The sequence below is a fragment of the Bubalus kerabau genome, chromosome 3 (assembly GCF_029407905.1).
Source record: "Bubalus kerabau isolate K-KA32 ecotype Philippines breed swamp buffalo chromosome 3, PCC_UOA_SB_1v2, whole genome shotgun sequence".
In the NCBI taxonomy this organism is placed as follows: domain Eukaryota; kingdom Metazoa; phylum Chordata; class Mammalia; order Artiodactyla; family Bovidae; genus Bubalus; species Bubalus kerabau.
The window spans coordinates 21,926,360-21,943,764 of NC_073626.1; the positions used below are offsets into that span (position 1 = coordinate 21,926,360).

The 17,405-nt window shown below is 40.1% G+C and overlaps 1 protein-coding gene and 1 non-coding gene across 2 annotated transcripts; both read left to right on the forward strand.

Moving 5' to 3' along the window:
* Positions 1-6,731: 6,731 nt before the first annotated feature.
* On the forward strand, positions 6,732-7,568 carry LOC129645639 (gastrula zinc finger protein XlCGF49.1-like). Its single transcript, XM_055570941.1, has one exon. The coding sequence runs from the start codon at positions 6,869-6,871 to the stop codon at positions 7,562-7,564; it is 696 nt and encodes a 231-aa protein (XP_055426916.1). The 5' UTR covers positions 6,732-6,868; the 3' UTR covers positions 7,565-7,568.
* A 9,358-nt stretch (positions 7,569-16,926) lies between these two features.
* On the forward strand, positions 16,927-17,008 carry TRNAS-GCU (transfer RNA serine (anticodon GCU)). Its single transcript has one exon. It is a non-coding gene; the product is annotated as a tRNA-Ser (tRNA).
* Positions 17,009-17,405: the final 397 nt, after the last annotated feature.

The following is a 17,405-nucleotide window of genomic DNA, read 5'->3' on the forward strand; positions in this document are numbered from 1 at the left end:
GAAGAAAAGTTATGACCAATCTAGATAGCATATTCAAAAGCAGAGACATTACTTTGCCAACAAAGGTCCGTCTAGTCAAGGCTATGGTTTTTCCAGTGGTCATGTATGGATGTGAGAGTTGGACTGTGAAGAAAGCTGAGGGCCGAAGAATTGATGCTTTTGAACTGTGGTGTTGGAGAAGACTCTTGAGAGTCCCTTGGACTGCAAGGAAATCCAACCAGTCCATCCTAAAGATCAGTTCTGGGTGTTCATTGGAAGGACTGATGCTGAAGCTGAAACTCCAGTACTCTGGCCACCTCATGCGAAGAGTTGACTCATTGGAAAAGACCCTGATGCTGGGAGGGATTGGGGGCAGGAGGAGAACAGGACAACAGAGGATGAGATGGTTGGATGGCATCACCGACTCGATGGACATGAGTTTAAGTAAACTCCGGGAGTTGGTGATGGACAGGGAGGCCTGGCGTGCTGTGATTCATGGGGTCGCAAAGAGTCGGACACGACTGAGCAACTGAACTGAACTAGTTCAATTCACTAACCTCTTTTCCATTTCTTGTCCTAGGATGGTTTCCCCAACTCCTGAACTTCCCACTGCCTTCTGAAATTTCAATTGCTTTCTGGCCCAAGCTCTTTCCCACATCTGTACTTATTTCTTCTCTACCATCTCTATTTTCTTAGTGTTTCTTCTTGGTTTCAGCATATTCACGAAGTCCTAAAGGATAGCCATCATGTTCCTTCCTTAGAGGGAAGGCCCGGTTCCCTCTTTGAGGGAAGCCCTGTTCTGGGCGCAGGACAGAGGAGATGAAAACACCCAGGAAAAGGCAGAGGGGAGAGAAACTGGTAGCGATGCCGACAGCCAACGGTCTACCTCCATTAAGGAAGAGGGCAATCATTTTTTTCTATGTCATCACCAAGCACTCCTCCCATACACTTTCAGTTAAGAAACGTATCCTGCCAGGTTCAAAAGAGCGAGTGTCCAAAACTATTTTTTTTTTTAACTCTCAGAGATTCTGTAACTGCTAAGCTGCTAAGTCGCTTCAGTCGTGTCCAACTCTGTGTGACCCCATAGATGGCAGCCCACCAGGCTCCGCCGTCCCTGGGATTCTCCAGGCAAGAATACTGGAGTGGGTTGCCATTTCCTTCTCCAATGCATGAAACTGAAAAGTGAAAGTGAAGTCGCTCAGTCGTGTCCGACTCCTAGCGACCCCATGGACTGCAGCCCACCAGCCTCCTCCATCCATGGGATTTTCCAGGCAAGAGTACTGGAGTGGGGTGCCATTGCCTTCTCCTCCAGTAACTGGGTTTAGTGGTATTCGTCAACGCCTTTAGTCCTGAACCGCTAGAAACGAACATGTAGCTTCCTTGCACTGCAAGGTAACCGGGAGACGCCGGGCACGTGCGCGGAGGCGGGACACGGGGGCACGCTCAGAGACGTGACCTCCTGGAGACGCCGGAAGCCGGGCGCGTCTGAGCGTCCAGTTCCGGGAGCCGAGTTCCAGCACTGCTGGCTGGTGAGTGTCTTGTGGCTTCCCTCCGCCTTGTTCTCGGGTTCAGCCCTGCGAGACCCCAGACTTACTGGGCCGCATGGAACAGCCAGCACCGGCCCTGGTTCCAGCCCGGGGACACCCGGTGCCTGGAGAGGCTGGCAGCAGGCATCTGTCTGAGAGACTTTGGAAAGGCTGGCCCCAAGCCCCTCATACAGGACCCTGTCCTGGGTTTGGGGGGGGTCCCCTTTTTGGCAACCGTGCTTCCCACGCTCTGACAAAACCAGGGCCACCACTACTGTATGAACGAAGTAGAATTTTGCTCTCTATTTTGCAAGATTAGCACGAAAACATTAGTAATTTTCTGGCTGTGATTCGTAACTTTTCCTTTCCCACAGGTTGGATCGTATGTACTCAAATGTGGAGAAACTGTGCCAAGTGATTAGAAATTTTTGTTTTAGGCTGGGGCCACATCCATGTACTTAACGCCGAATTTTGGAGAAATGTTCCATTAAGTGCAAGTCTTCATTCCACTCTACCCCCGGCAATTATATATTTTTACTTATCTCCTTCACATATTATACACTTTTCATATTGGTTGTGTTTATTTTACTGTTTCAACTAGAATGGACTCTCTGCTAATGCATTTCAAATACCTTGAACAGTTTCTGTGCAAGGTACGCTTCTAAAAAATATTTGTGGATTTAGTGAATTAATAAAACTAGTTATCTTGGTTACAGGTCGTCTTCTTTCTTGTGTGGGTTCTTCAAAGCATTTGCCATGTATCACTTTATCACTTAATTCTTATTACCCAGGGTGCCCTCAGAAGCCTTCAGTTGAAACTCCAGGCATGATGGCTGTGGACACAAGAAAGTCTGCTGGTCAGCTGTTCCAAGCCCCATGGGGTCAGCAGGGCCGTATGATGGTGACAGTGAAGCTGGAGGAAGACCACCCCTGGAATCAGGGTCTCAGCCTTCCAGAGACCCAGCCTCCTGCCTGGGAGATCTTCAGGCAGCAGTTTAGGCACTTCTGCTACCAGGATTCCCCTGGACCCCGGCTGGCCCTGAGCCAGCTCCATCCAGCTCTGCCATCAGTGGCTCAGACCAGAGACACACACCAAGGAGATCCTGGACTTGCTGGTGCTGGAGCAGTTCCTGTCCATCCTGCCCCAGGAGTTCCAGGTCCCAGTTCGGGAGCATCATCCAGAGAGTGGGGAAGAGGCAGTGACCATACTGGAGAATCTGGAAAGAAAGAGAAATGTACATATAGGAAGAGACAAGTGTGATGTGGTTGTGGGAAACTGGGAGCAAAACTTTCTCAAGTGTGGAAGCTCTGAGAACAGTGGGAAAACCTAGCATTCAGGAGGGAACTGAGCTTCTTCCTAAGCCAGTCCTGTAAGGAGGGGAAGGGTGGGAAACAGGAGATTCGGGGATGGAGTAAAGATGCTGAAGGCATTCTGTAAGTATCATGCTGTGTACTCTACTGGTCATTTCAACATTCAAAGCAACAAAGAACTAGGTGGTATCACACATGGAAACTAAGTTCAGAGAGGTTGTGTAACTTAGAGGAGACATAGCCAATAAATGAAGTGATAGAGACAGGATTTGATCAGACTTTCTGATCAAAAGGTAAGCATCACTTACCTTTCTGGCTACCCTTTAGCACCCTAATGCCCTGGTTTCTCTTCTAGTCTCTCCAGGGATGTTTCTTAGAAACTCCTCTCTGAGGTTTAGTTCCTCTTAAACTCAGGCCTAATGAATGCCACTTGTCTCTAGGTTTCAGCTTGTTCTCTGGAACAGAAGATACTTTTGCAGACAATGACCCTTCAAACACTAGATGAAGAATCTTCATATACCCGAGCTCAGCCCCAGCAGTCCAGTTCAAGGGCGAAAGACCTGAGCCCCAACCATCAGAGGAAACAGATGAGGCAAGAATTTCTCTAGGAAATTTGGAGTGAAATGATTTTTTGGTGAAGTATAACATGTTAATTCCTTGTAATGAGAGTTGTTGAAGGACATGACAAAGATGACATTTTAGGTAATAATGATTAAAAGGTGATAAGTCATCTCAGAACAGCTTCTGTAGTATGTTAATTTTAAATATCTGTAGTTGAATTTTCTGCAGATCGTCTGTAGCAAGTGTTACTTTCAAGTATTTTGATGCTTACATCCTTAAGTAGACTTTGATATGACATTAACATTGTAAAACTATATTGACTTTTTTGAAAGTTACCTCTTATTATTACCAGAGAAGTATATATGCATTGTAGAAAGTTAGAAAATACAGTTGCACAATAAGAAAACAAGCATAATATTCTATCATCCAGAGATTACAGTGACTTTTTATTATATATTTGAATATCTTTTATGTGCATGTATGTGTATACACGCATTCCTTTCACTGAAAAGAGATCATTTCTATGTGCTATTTTGTAATCTATTTTGTTCAGTTAATAATCTTCCCTTTTCCCTGGCAATACATTTTAATGTTATCTAAACTCAATACAAATTCAGATTGGTCCATTTTTTCCAAAATGTTTTTAAAGCTGATTTGTGCAAACCAGGATAGAATCCATGGCTGTGTGAGACATCTGGTTGTTGTGCCTTTTAATTCTCTTTTACTTTAGAACAGTTTCTCTTTCCCATTTTCCCTTTCATGGCCCAGACATTTTCATGACCCTGGGCAAATTTCTTACTCTGTGAAGCTTTCTGGTTGCTTCTTCATGGAATCATTTATTTTGCTGCCCATGTATGCTGTATTTCCTTAAAATGGAAAAAAGATTGAAAGACATGGCAATATGATCCCTCCATTGAACAGCTAATTTTTCCCCTTTATAACTGTGTGGTGTCACTTTGGCAGTATGTGATTGGCTCATTTCCCAGCAACAAAATACAAAATGTTTGAGAATTCTTCTATGGGTCAATCATTTTATTAAGTGTTGCAGAATGATTTTGTGACTGTTTCATTCCTTCTATGTTATTAACTGTTAGTCTTCTTTATAGTGAAGAAATCATCAACTCGTCTGTTTGATCACTTCATATTAGACAGACAAGATTGATGCTTAGTTTCCCCTCTGTATTTACCAATTTTCAAATTCAAACAATAGTTTAATAGGCACCTCAAACGACAACATGGGATTTTAGGACTTTCTTTGTGTTAATATCATTATGGGTTTAGTAATTTTCATTGAGTCAGTGTGTTTCAGTCTACCACAGTTATTACTTATTTTAAAGCTCAGATTGATACATCTTTGCCTAGTTTGGATGTCTTCCACCCTGTTCCTTACTCTTTTTGCCATGACCCTATGAATTTTGAATCCTTGCTTTCTGAACAAAATTAATTATTCCATGCTTACCGTGTACTTTCCCTAGACCCAGATTTGGTATCAACCCTTTCTGAAGGAGCTTTAGTTCTTCGTAATGGAGAACGCTATTGAAGTACAAAATCTGGATGCTGGGAGTGTTCTTTTTCCCTCGGGTAACAATACTTCTAGCACATTTTATGGGTGGAGCTAGATGTACTTTTTTTTTTTTTCCTAAAAATTATGAGTTCATATTGGTGTATTCAATTTTGTTTTACCACTACAATGTTCCATTATTTTTCTATATCATGTTTTGTCCCTGCATTTACTTTTGTGAATTCCATCCTTATGTTCTCCCTTGTTTTTAAAATTTATTTATTTTAGATTGTAGTAGTTTGTATCAGAAGTGTTCCCAGGAAGCATAAGCAGGGGAATGAGACAGAAGAGAGAAAAGTGTTCCTAAATGAGCAGATTCTCTTGGTTAATTAGTTGTCCTTTTTATTTTTTAATTTTTGAGCTGGCTGTATCGATCTGTGTATCTATTACTAATATAAATATTTGATGCTACAAATATTTCATTGAACACTGGTTTTGATGAATCCCAAATGTTTTGAAATGTAGCATTTTAGTTATTTTCTAGAAAATCTGAAACGTATTTTTCCTTTGAACCAACAATTGAAAGTTTTAAAATTTTCAGATCGGAGGGCTTATTTTCTGATTTTGTTACTAATTCTAGATTTATTGTTATCAGAGAATGTTTGTGTTGTTTATACCTTTTGGAGTTTATTATGGTTTTCCTATGACCCCAAAATTAGTTTTCATTAAAGGTCACTGCACATCTGAGAAGATGTTCTATTTTCCAGATACAGAAGTTCATATACATGTTTATCCATAGATTTAATAATCTTGTAAATCTTCTGAATGTTTATTTTTTGGTCCGTTTGGTGGTTTTTTTCTAGACAGGAAGAATGATTAAAGTCTCTTATTTGTTTTGTCTCTATCTCATCTATAATTTCTGCTCTGGAAAATTTGTTCCTTTGTTATTTTCTATATAATTATTCATGTCTGATCCATGATCACTATAAATTGTAATGTTTATTTATCGTGATATTTTTCTTTGTCTCATTTCATGCTCTTGGCTTGAATCTCACCTTTTTTCTGAAATTGAGATCATGATGCCTTTCTTGTTTGCATTTGCTCAGTTTTCTCTTGCTCATCCTTTATTCATAACTTTACCCAATCATTTTATCTTAGATGTGTCTCTTGTATATTTAGTGTAGTTGAATTTTTCTCTGCTCAATTAATGACCACAAAGTTAGCAATTAAACCACACACATTTATTATCTCATAGTTTCTATGGGTCAAGAGTCTGGGTATGTGGCTTAGCTGGATCCTCCACTTCTGGGTCTCCTACAAGGTTGCAGCCAAAGATAGGTTCTCACCTGAGTTGTGACTGAGGAAGGATCCACTTCCAACCTCACATGGATGTTGGCAGAACTCAGTTCTTTGTCAGTCACACAGACAGAGGGCCTTCCTTACTTCCTGGTTGCTGACCAGAACCCAGCTTCAGTTCCTTGCCACGTGGGCCTCTCTGTATGGTGGCATTCTTAATCAAAGCCAGCAAACCAGGAAGGAAGGGTGTCAATAGAGAAAGTCTTATGGTAGGTAGAAATTATAGTCTTGGGTAATCACAGAAGTGACATCCTATCAATTTTACCATACTGTATTGGTAAATCAGCCATGCTTTATTCTATCTCACTCCCACACCTCTATTACTCCCATTCCTTTTACTTGGCCTATTTCTCTGAATCCCTGACACTAAATAAAGATAGAAAGTGCCCTGTTAAATCTGAAATAAACATTAACCCTCCTAGCTCTCTGTCTGTTAAATCATTTTTGAGTTGCCTTTTCTCCTCAAATTGTGTGGTATGTTGTTTCAGATGGTGAGATGAGGACTGAGAATTTGACATTAGAAGTGAAACAGGAACCTTGTGAAGAAACAGAATGGTGTAGGGATGGACATCATGAAACTATATGTCAGCATGCCATACAGAGAGGAGACAATGAGCCTAGTGAAAGTTTGGAAATGCAGAATGGGGATGCCACAGGTGAGAAAATACATGAATGTGATGAATGTAAGAAAATCTTCACCTGGATGAGAGGCCTTTATATGCACAAGAGGATCCACAATGGAAAGAAACCATACTCTAGTACAGAATTTGGGCTTCATAGCAAGGAAAAGCCTTATCAGTGTAAAGAGTGTGGCAAAGACTTCAGTCAGAAAGCAGGCCTCTCTCAACATCTCAAAATCCACATTGTAGAAAAGGCTCATCAGTGTAATAAATGTGGCAGATGTTTTAGTCAAAGATCAATTCTTTCAAAACATCAAAGTCTCCACACTGAAAAGAAGCCTTTTGAATGTATATACTGTGGGAAAACCTTCTGCCATGGTGCAGACCTCACTGAACATAAACAGTTGCACAACAGAGAGAAGCCTTATGAATGTAGTGAATGTGGGAAAACCTTCAGGCAGCGTTCAAATCTTAGTGAGCAGCGAAATCACAGTGAAGAAAAACTTTATGAATGTAAAGTATGTGGAAAAGCCTTCACTCAGTATGCAGGACTTAACCAACACCAGAGAATCCATTCTGAGAGAAACCTTTTGAATGTCTTGTATGTGGTCAAGCTTTTAGCCGAAGCTCAGAACTTACAATACATCACAGAATTCACTCAGGGGAAAAACCTTATGAATGTGCTGAGTGTGGAAAAACCTTTAGAGTGAACTCAACCCTCATCATACATCAGAGAAGTCACACTGGGGAGAAGCCCTATAAATGTGATGAATGTGGTGAAGCCTTCAGTCAACACTCAGGCCTTAACAAACACAAGTTAGGAGGAAAGCACAGAAACTCTCCTAAACTAAGGAAATACACATGTGATGAGTGTGGGAAGACCTTCACACAGTTAACTGGCCTGAGAAACCACAAAAGAATCCATACTGGGGATAAGACTTACCAATGTTCTGAGTGTGGCAAGGCCTTTACAAGGGGAGAGCATCTTATTGAACATCAGGGGATTCACAACAAGAAGCCTTATCAATGTAAAGAGTGTGCCTTCAGTCAGAAGACAGGTCTTAATCATCATATCAAAATCCACACAGGAGAGAAACCTTTTGAATGTTCTGAATGTGGGCGAGACTTCAGCTGTAAATCAAATCTCAAGAAATATAAGATAGTCCACTCTGAGGAAAAATCCTATACATATAAATAGTGTAGGAAGGCCTATTAGGCAGAGAGCATTGCTAAATCCAACATCAGAGAGGCCACATCCTGCTAAGCCTCAGCAGTGGCGTGAATGAGGTAAAGCCTAGAAGCTCAGCTCTGATTAGTCACCAGAGAATCCACTAAAATGACTCCTTGCCAAGATGTCTGGTGACAACTTCAAGTAGAATTCAGAATTTTTTTCAATTGAGATGAAATGTTTCTTAAACTTCATTACTTAAAGAATGTCAGAGATACTGTGTTGAAAAGTTGTTTAAAAGTCATAAATGCTGGAAAAGTTGAGAATTTGGGAAAATTAACATCAGCAAGAAATTTACCTGTTATTACCTTTGTTAAATGCAGTGAAGTGTCAGTTAATACAATGAAAAGGTAAATAAGGGCTTCTGTTAAAAAATTATTTTTTATACTGAATTCATGAGTTTTTATGTTTTGCTTTTTGAAATCATTTTGATTTCTGAGTAGCCTTAGCCTAGTCTAATGTTGAAATTGCTTTTCACGGTACCAGTTGCAGTCACTGGAGTATCCAAGAGCTTGGAATGTGTGAGATCAGCTGTCTGTTTCTCTACTACCTTGTCTTCCTAACCAAGCCTCTGACCAGAATTGAGTGACCTGCAGACCCTTCCCGATCGTGACCTCTCCCCCGCAACCCGCACCCCCCCCCAAACTAGCATTTCCTGGTGAAAAAAGATGTGTTACATTCTAAGTGATGTGGAGGGCATAAAAGTTTGGGCCCACAGTACATCAAAATCTAGTGTGGCCATCATGGCTAAAGCCCAGAGCACACATTTTTTATTGTGAACACAGCTCCTTGAGCTCAAACAGACAACAAAAGAGAAGAGGATAAAGTAAGCCTTTCATTCCAGCATTTTCCATCTCCTACAAATTACATTAACACAACTGAAATCTCCTTCAGCTTCAGCACTGCCTATCTCCCTCAGTCAATGTAGTGAGGGACTTTGCTGAAGCTGGTAATAGCTTTCAAGCACTGGAAGAATATTTCCTCAGTTTTGTGACTGCACTTGACTTCTGTTGGATTTTATTATATTTTTAGGGCAATAGAATTCCCTGTCAAAAGCAAGAAAATCTGGCCCAACCATGGTAAAAATACTGGTTTATTTAAGTCCCTCTTAAGCTACCGAGTCTGCTGATTTGTCATTCTGTCGCTTTTTCACTCTACTGCCTTTAATCCTCTGAAAATAAGACTCAAAACTTTCCTGTTCACAGAGAATGTTTCCCCTTGTCTCTTTTTGTATTACTACCTCTCACTTCCAAGGTGAATAAAACTGTCATTTCTCTTTTAGGCCAATGATATTTAACTATCTTCAGGCTCCAGCCTATTCATATAAATACAGTGTTTTCTTAAATGGCAAATATGGAGCATTAAAAGTTATTAAATGTTGTGTCAGTCCTTGAAGCCCAAGTCAAGTGTGACTCATTAGTCCAACACTTTTTTTAGGTGTAATTTGCATATTCAGATCTACAACAAAATGATTCAATATTCATATATTATGAAATAATCACCACAAAAATGTCTAGTCAATATCCATTAATATCCATCAACATGGATAACATTTAATATCCATCAACACAGATAACAAAATTTTCTTCTTTTGATGAGAACAGTTAAGATCAACCCTCTTAGCAACTTTCAAGTATGCAATACAGTATTAACTATAGCCACCATGTTGTATATTACATCCTGATGACTTTATTTTATAACTGTAAGGTTGGGCCTTTGACCGCCTTCACCCGTTTCACCCCTACCCTCTCCCCCAACTCTGGCAACCACCTACCTCTTCTCTGTGAATTTTATTTTTTTCCTGTTGTTTTAGATTGCATGTATAAGTGAGATCATATGGTATTTGTCTTTCTCTGACTTACTTCACTCAGCATAATGTCCTCAAGTTGTTGGAAATGGCAAGATTTCCTTTTTCTTGGCTGAACTGTATACACACCCACATTTTCTTTATCCATTTATCTGTCGATGGGCACTTAGGTTGCTTTCATGTGTTGGTTATTGTAAGTAATGTTGTAGTGAACAGGGGGGTACAGGTATCTTTTTGAGTTGGTGTTTTTGTTCATTTGGGTAAATACCAAGGAGTAGAATTGCTGGATCATGTTGATGAATCTCCATACTGTTTCCCATAGTGACAGTACCTATTTACATTCCCACCAGCAGTGTACAAGCACTCTCTTTTCACCACATCCTCACCAACATTTATTTCTTGCCTTTTGGTAATTGCCACTCAAACAGGTTTGAGGTGGTATCATTGTGGTTTCAATTTGCATTTTCTTAATGATTGGTGATACAGAGCACCTTTTCATGTTACCTATCAGCCATCTGTATGTCTTCTTTGCAAAAATGTCTATTCAGATCCTCTGCCCATTTTTTTAATTGTTTTTTTTTTCTATTGAGTTGTATAAGTTCTTTATACTTTTGAATACTAACTCCCCCATCAGCCATGTGGTTTTGCAAATATTTTCTCCCATTTTGTAGGTTGGTTGTCTTTTCATTTTGTTGATGGTTTTCTTTGCTCAGTTCTCAGTTCAGTTCAGTCGCTCAGTCGTGTCCAATTCTTTGCAACCCCATGAATTCCAGCACGTCAGGCCTTTGCTGAGCAAAAGCTTTTTTAATGTAATGTGGTCTTTTTTTTTTTTTTTTTTTTTGCATTTTTCATCACTAAGACCAATATCAAGTAGATTACCCCTCATGTTTTCTTCTAGAAGTTTTATGTTTCAGGTCTTACATTCAACTCTTTAATCCATTTTGACAATTTTTGTGTATGGTGTAAGAGAGTGGCCCAGTTTCATTCTTTTGCTTGTGTTCCAGTTTCCTTAACACTGTTCATTGAAGGGACTGTCCTTTCCCCATTGTATACTCTTGGTTCCTTTGTTGTAAATAAATTGACCATATATGTATGGGTTTATTTTTGGGCTCTGTTCCATTGATCTGTATGTCTGTTATATGCAAATAACATACTGTTTTGATTATTATGGTTTTGTAATATAGTTTAAAATCAGAAAGTGTGATGCTTCCAGCTTCATTCTTCTTTCTCAACTTCACTTTGGCTATTTGGGGTCTATTTTGGTTCCATATGAATTTTAGGATTGTTCTATCTCTGTGAAAAATATCATTGGAATTTTGGTAGGGATTGCACTGAATCTCCAGATTGCTTTGAATTGTATAGTACAGTGTCAAAATCTAAAGTAGCTTCTCAAAAGATCTTCTTACCTCAGTGAAAATATTGGTTCCCAGCCTTCAGCACTGGGTTATCAACCAACACAAACCCTTGATAGGCACAGCCTGACCCATGGACAGTAAAATCTTTTAAGGATTCTGAAGACCCTCAATAAGGATCACTAGTCACTTCCAGAAAATGGAAAAAAGGATTTGAGGGGGATTCTGTTTTTTAACCCTTGGAAGGTGAGCTTATATTCTCTTTAAAGTGATGATAAAGATAAGTTTCAGGAATGTTTGTAATTTGTTTTAAAAATAAATGTAGGGAAGAAAACAAGTACTGTATTGGTTCATGAGACTCTGAGAAAGCAAGGCTACCATATGACCCAGCAATTCCACTCCTGCATATATACCTGAAAAAAGTTAAAACACTAAGTCAAAAAAATAACATGCACCCCAGTGTTCATATTTACAGTTGCTCAGATATGAAAGCAACCTAAGCATCAACAGATACATGCTTGCAGCAACATGGACCTGAAGGATATTAAGCTCAGTGAAATCAGAGAAAGACTATGATATTACTTACATGTGAAATCTAAAAAAGTAATGAATAATAAAAGGAACACAGAAATAGAGAACAAACTAGCTGTTACCAGTGGGGAGAGGGAAGCACAGAGGAGTAATATAGGGATAGAGGATTAAGCGGTACAAAGGTACAAACTATGGTGTATAAAATAAGTTACAAGGATATATTGTACTTATAAGTATCGTGTATAAAATAAGTTACTTATTTTATGATACTTATAAAATTAAGTAACAAGTAACATAACTTATAAATAAGTTACTTATGTTACTTATAAAATAAGATACTTATTAGTATCATGTATAAAATAAGTTACAAGGATATATATTTCTATAAGATTATATCAATATCTTACAGTAACTATAAATGGAATTTAACCTTTAAAACTTTTAAATTGCTGTATCATTCACCTGTAACAACATTGTACATCAACTGTACTTCAATTATGAAAATAACCTTTTTTTAAAAGATTGATTCATCAGAGCATTGATTCATTAGAGACTCTAGGAAAGCAATTCCTTCAACCACAAAGGTCTCCCTTGGCAGAGGGATAGGGGTCTTAATCTCAAGGTCCAAGCAATACCCAGGCAGTGTTCCAGCACTAGACCAGTTTCCATGAAACTCTTTCTTCATCCAGCTTCTTAGGATTCCCCGGTAAGAGGAAAAGTCAGCCACACTCCCCACCAGATTTTCCCAATATCTGGTCTGGAAACAGGAGGGGTGCAATCTGAAAGAAAGGTCTGGGGCCTTGGGAATGGCTGAAAGCTACTTGGATGGGTGAAAATTATGACCCTGCTAGGATCCAGATCTTAACATGGGAAAACGTTGGAACCTCTTCCTGTCATTATCCACCCTAATACCCCAACTTTGAGTTTGTCATCCCAGTATTGTCTAACACCTTGTTTATGTGGCTTGTTTACCTACTGACAGAAAGGGAGGGTATACAGCCAAAGAAAGGCTGCTTTCCTGGAATTTCTATAGACTATTTCAGAAACTCAAGCGTGCATCCCAGTGGGAGCGGAAAAGGTTGCAACCGTGTTACCACAGCCTAAATTTGCTACAATTCACACCGCCTTGCCTTTTCTTCTCCGTGCGCCTGGGGACACACAGTTCTCCGAGGAGGTGAACAGTTCCTGGTCCCCTCATTCCTCCAGGATGCAGAGAGGGCAGTTTTGAAATATTAGCTAAGATTCTCTTTCAGATGGGAAAGGTTCAACTCTGGGCAGCTGATTTGAATGGACGTGGGGATTGTGAGCAGGGATAGAAGAGCCAAGAGAAGCGCGTCATAGAGCTAGTTGTAATCACGGCTTTCCCCATCTAGAGAACCGAAGTCCAGAGCAACATCCTTCAAAAGCCTCCAGAAAAATCGAGGGAAGCCTTCACCTGCGCACTGAGCAGATTTTGTTTCCCGGCTTTTGGTTTGGTATTTGGCAATTTAGGTCCTAAGAATGGCTTCTGGTTTTCCCAGCGTTCTGTTTCTTTTTAAGACTTTTGACACCACTGGTTTCCCCTTCTCCCTTGCTTGTCAAGCCTAAAACAAACCAGTCAATGAAACTTGATCACGTCTCCACTGGATAATTTAAAGGGAAATAATTTGCAACCTCGTTTAAAATACTGCGTGAGAGGTAACAGCATTGGGCTGTGGAGACAAGAGTGCTCCGTTTAAACCTCAGCTGGGCAACTCTGCGTGGGACCCTGGGCAGGCACCCATCTTGAAAGGGCGGTACTGGGATTGCCTTAATTTTTTTTTAAAATTTATTTTACTTAAGTAAGGTTGATAGTGGCTCAGCTGGCAAAGACTCAGCCTGCAATGCGGGAGACCTGGGTTCGATCCTTGGGTTGGGAAGATCCCCTGGAGAAGGGAAAGGCTACCCACTCCAGTATTCTGGCCTGGAGAATTCCATAAACTGTATAGTCCATGGGGTCTCAAGGAGCCGAACACGACTGAGTGACTTTCACATTCACGATTGATTTACCACGTTGCATTAATTTCTGCTGTACTGCAAAGTAATGCAGTTAGTTACACACACACATATATATTCTTTTCTTTTATGCCCTATCACAGGATATTGAATATAGTTCCCTGTGCTGTACAGTAAGACTGTTGTTTATACATTCTATTTATAGCTTTGCATCTGCTAGGAATTCTCTTATTTAATAATGCGTGTAAAGCACTTAGGCTAGTGCTCCGCAGAGTAGGAGCTGTGTAGGAGTTTGCCATTATTATCATTACGCAGCTATAAAGACTTTAGAAGGTGGAAACCAAAATTTTTTAAACCTAGAGAGAGGTCCCCACCTCCCCCAATAAGAAGCATGACAGGTTTAATGCCACCAACTTGTGCTCCATGACCAACCGTCTGCACTTCCAGGGAATAAAGTAAAAGCTGAAGCTTAGAGCGCGGGTTGGAGGGTGGGGCGGGGAAGGAGTAGGGGTTGTTGCTGGCGTGGAGTCTACACTGTCGTTGGATGGAAAGGTTTGGGGAATGCGGGCGGGTGAGTACTTCTCACGGAGCTGTCAGCCTGTGGACCACAGATGTTTTTCAATTTCGCACTTTTACCTATATGCCTTTAAATTGTGGATAAGGAATTTCCTACAAATAGAGTATTAACCCCTACCTCATCTTTTCTTGTCAACACAGTTATATGTGACTTTGCTTATTTACTTATACGCTCCCTGACTGTTGGATGGCATGGTCATCCCTGATGGCATGGTTGAATGGCATCACCGATTTGATGGACATGAGTTTGAGCAAGCTCCGGGAGTTGGTGATGGACAGGGAAGCCTGGTGTACTGCAGTCCATGGGGTCGCAGAGTCAGACACGACTGAGCGACTAAACTGACTGACTCTGACTCCCTGACCGTTGCATTAATTCTTCCTTGTTTATTCAATAAAGTGAGGTTAAATATATTATAACTTTTATAATGGACATTTAAAAACACAAAGAAAATATAACGTAGTCTAATGTGTTCATCACCCAACTGTAAAAATTAGTATTTTTGCCAATCTCTCTCTCTAAATATATATGTATATGTATATACATATATGTATTTCCCAACCTTTTTCCTCCTGTATTTTAAAGAAAATCAAGGCATAATATCATTTTACCCATCAAGACTTCAATACATAAAGGAGACAGAATTTTAAAATATATGCCCTGCTCATTTATTTATGGACATGTCTAGTAGGGGGAAGATGGTTTCTTCAGATTTTTTTTTTTTGCTTCATCTCATTTTATTTTCATCAGTGTGTTAATTTTCTTACAATGATCATTTTGTTTTCTCCACTAGACTGCCAAGGAATTCCATCATGAATGTTTTTGGGGGTTTTCCCCCCACTGGGTTTTATTTTCTACTTGAATACAATTTAATGTAATTATTAGTTTATTGTTTATTTTGCTAGTATTACAACTACCATAATATCAAATGATTTACACGGCAATAACTATTTGTAAAACAAGTTTCTAAGCATTTCACTGATGTTAACTAATTTAATGTTAACTAATTTGATGTTTCACTAATTTAATACTCACCATAACTTTATGGTTTAAAAAAACTAAGATTATCAACCCAAAAGTTTTAATTAATTAAAAATATGCTTTCTAGTTACCTTAATTCTAATGCTTAGATTTGTTATTAAATTTATTAACAATAGTTATTGTTTTCTTACACTGACATTGGTGTAATAAGACCAAAACAAATACATTCCTTGACCTCTTGCTGTAGGGAGAGTGGTTTAAGTTAAACTTCAGTGAAACTCTTAGTTAACAGCAGAAATCCACCCTCACCCCTGAGCTTCCACTAGGAATAGTTCTGAAGTCACTGGTGTGAAATAAGGTTGCCTTTGAGTCTCTGAAAGGTAGGTGTGAGTGGTAGCAGATGACGCAAAGGGTAACAATTTACTCGCTCCACTCAAAGGAACAAATAAGATGGTTTTATTCGGTATTTTAGATGAAGTACCTCTAAGGGTTTTGTGCCCATCAATGGTATTTGGAAATTCAGTGAATCAGTTGAGAGAGGAGTTCCTCCCAACAAAGTTAAGGGCTGAGCTAAGAGATTTCATAGAGAGGAAAAAGGGACCAACATTTTTAGTAAAAAAGAACGTTTCAACCTTCAAACTTCCGCACTACATTTTGTTTTTCGTTGTGTAGTGTCTGACTTTTGAGACCCCAAGGCTTGTAGCCTGCCACGCTCCTCTATCAGTGGGATTTCTCAGGCAAGAGTGGGTTTGCCGTTTCGTTCTCCAGGGCATCTTCTTGACTCAGGAATCGAGCCTGCATCTCCCGCATTGCGGGCGGATTCTTTACCGTTAAGCCACCTTTAAAAGTACACGAACTCTTATGAGTGGAAAACGTTTCTTGATTGTCATTTTATCTCAGAGGTTGTCAGAGCCAGAAGGGACATTAGGGGTTACTCCATCCGGCCCGCACAGTGGGGTTTAGGAAAGAGCCACAACCAGGACCTGCACCTTGACTCCCGCATCTGGGATTATCTACCCACCCCACCGTTGGTTTTAGGAGTCAGGCTAAACCAATCTTGTGCTACGATGCAAACGAGTTCCCATTAGGACTCTCGCTCTTTTCTACTTTTTTTTTTTTTCCAAAACATGTTCTCCTGCGTTGCTGATTTTTCAGACTGATCAATGCCAAGAGAGGAAAACAAGACAAATGAGGGCATCTCCTGGCTGGCGAGCATATCACAAAAGTAAATAGAAAGGAATCGGGATTCTGGTACCACGTAGAAAACGGGAATCCTGGGAGTTCTGATCAAGAGGTGGGGAAATCGGTCCCTTCAATGCGAAATGCAGCGGTCGAGGGACCTTGTGAAAGTCGGTTGAGTATTTCCCGGGGACGCAGAGCTGAGTTGACAAGACAGTGTTGGCCTGCGTCCAACAACGTGTATTATGCTTGGTTTTACCTGTTATCAGGTATTTGCCAAGTAACTTCACCACTCCAAGCGCTGTCAATTACTGTCCGTTGTGAAATTTACTTTAAGACACCTAACTTACACTGTGGTTGTGACGATTAAGCCGGGAAAAGAACGATTAGATGCATTACTATAAAACGCCTGCCAGAAGATGTTGAAGAAGGAAGGCTTAACATGCGACGAGGTGGCCGAGTGGTTAAGGCGATGGACTGCTAATCCATTGTGCTCTGCACGCGTGGGTTCGAATCCCATCCTCGTCGACTGGCTGAGTTTGTGAGGGGTGGTTATTTGTTTTGGCGAGGTAATTCGTAACTGAGTTACTCATTCAGTTGAGTGAAGTAAATTAATTCCTTCTATTCCACCCACCCCACCCCCCGCCCCGCCCCGTTCCCGACTTCCTTAGTAGCATTTTGTCATAGCTGTGAACTTTGTTAAATGATACATTTGATTAGTGTTTCATTCTCCCATTCTCCCGTGAAATTTTCATTCCAAGTTTTGCTTAGCAGAGAGGAAATCACTGAAGAATTAATTGAAGACCATAGATAAGCATTGCCTAATAAATTTAGAGGAGCGTATAAAGTTGTTGATAGAGAAGTGTACACAAAATTATGGGTTATTTAAGGCATTATCAGGTTAATTTTATCTTTAGAGAATTTT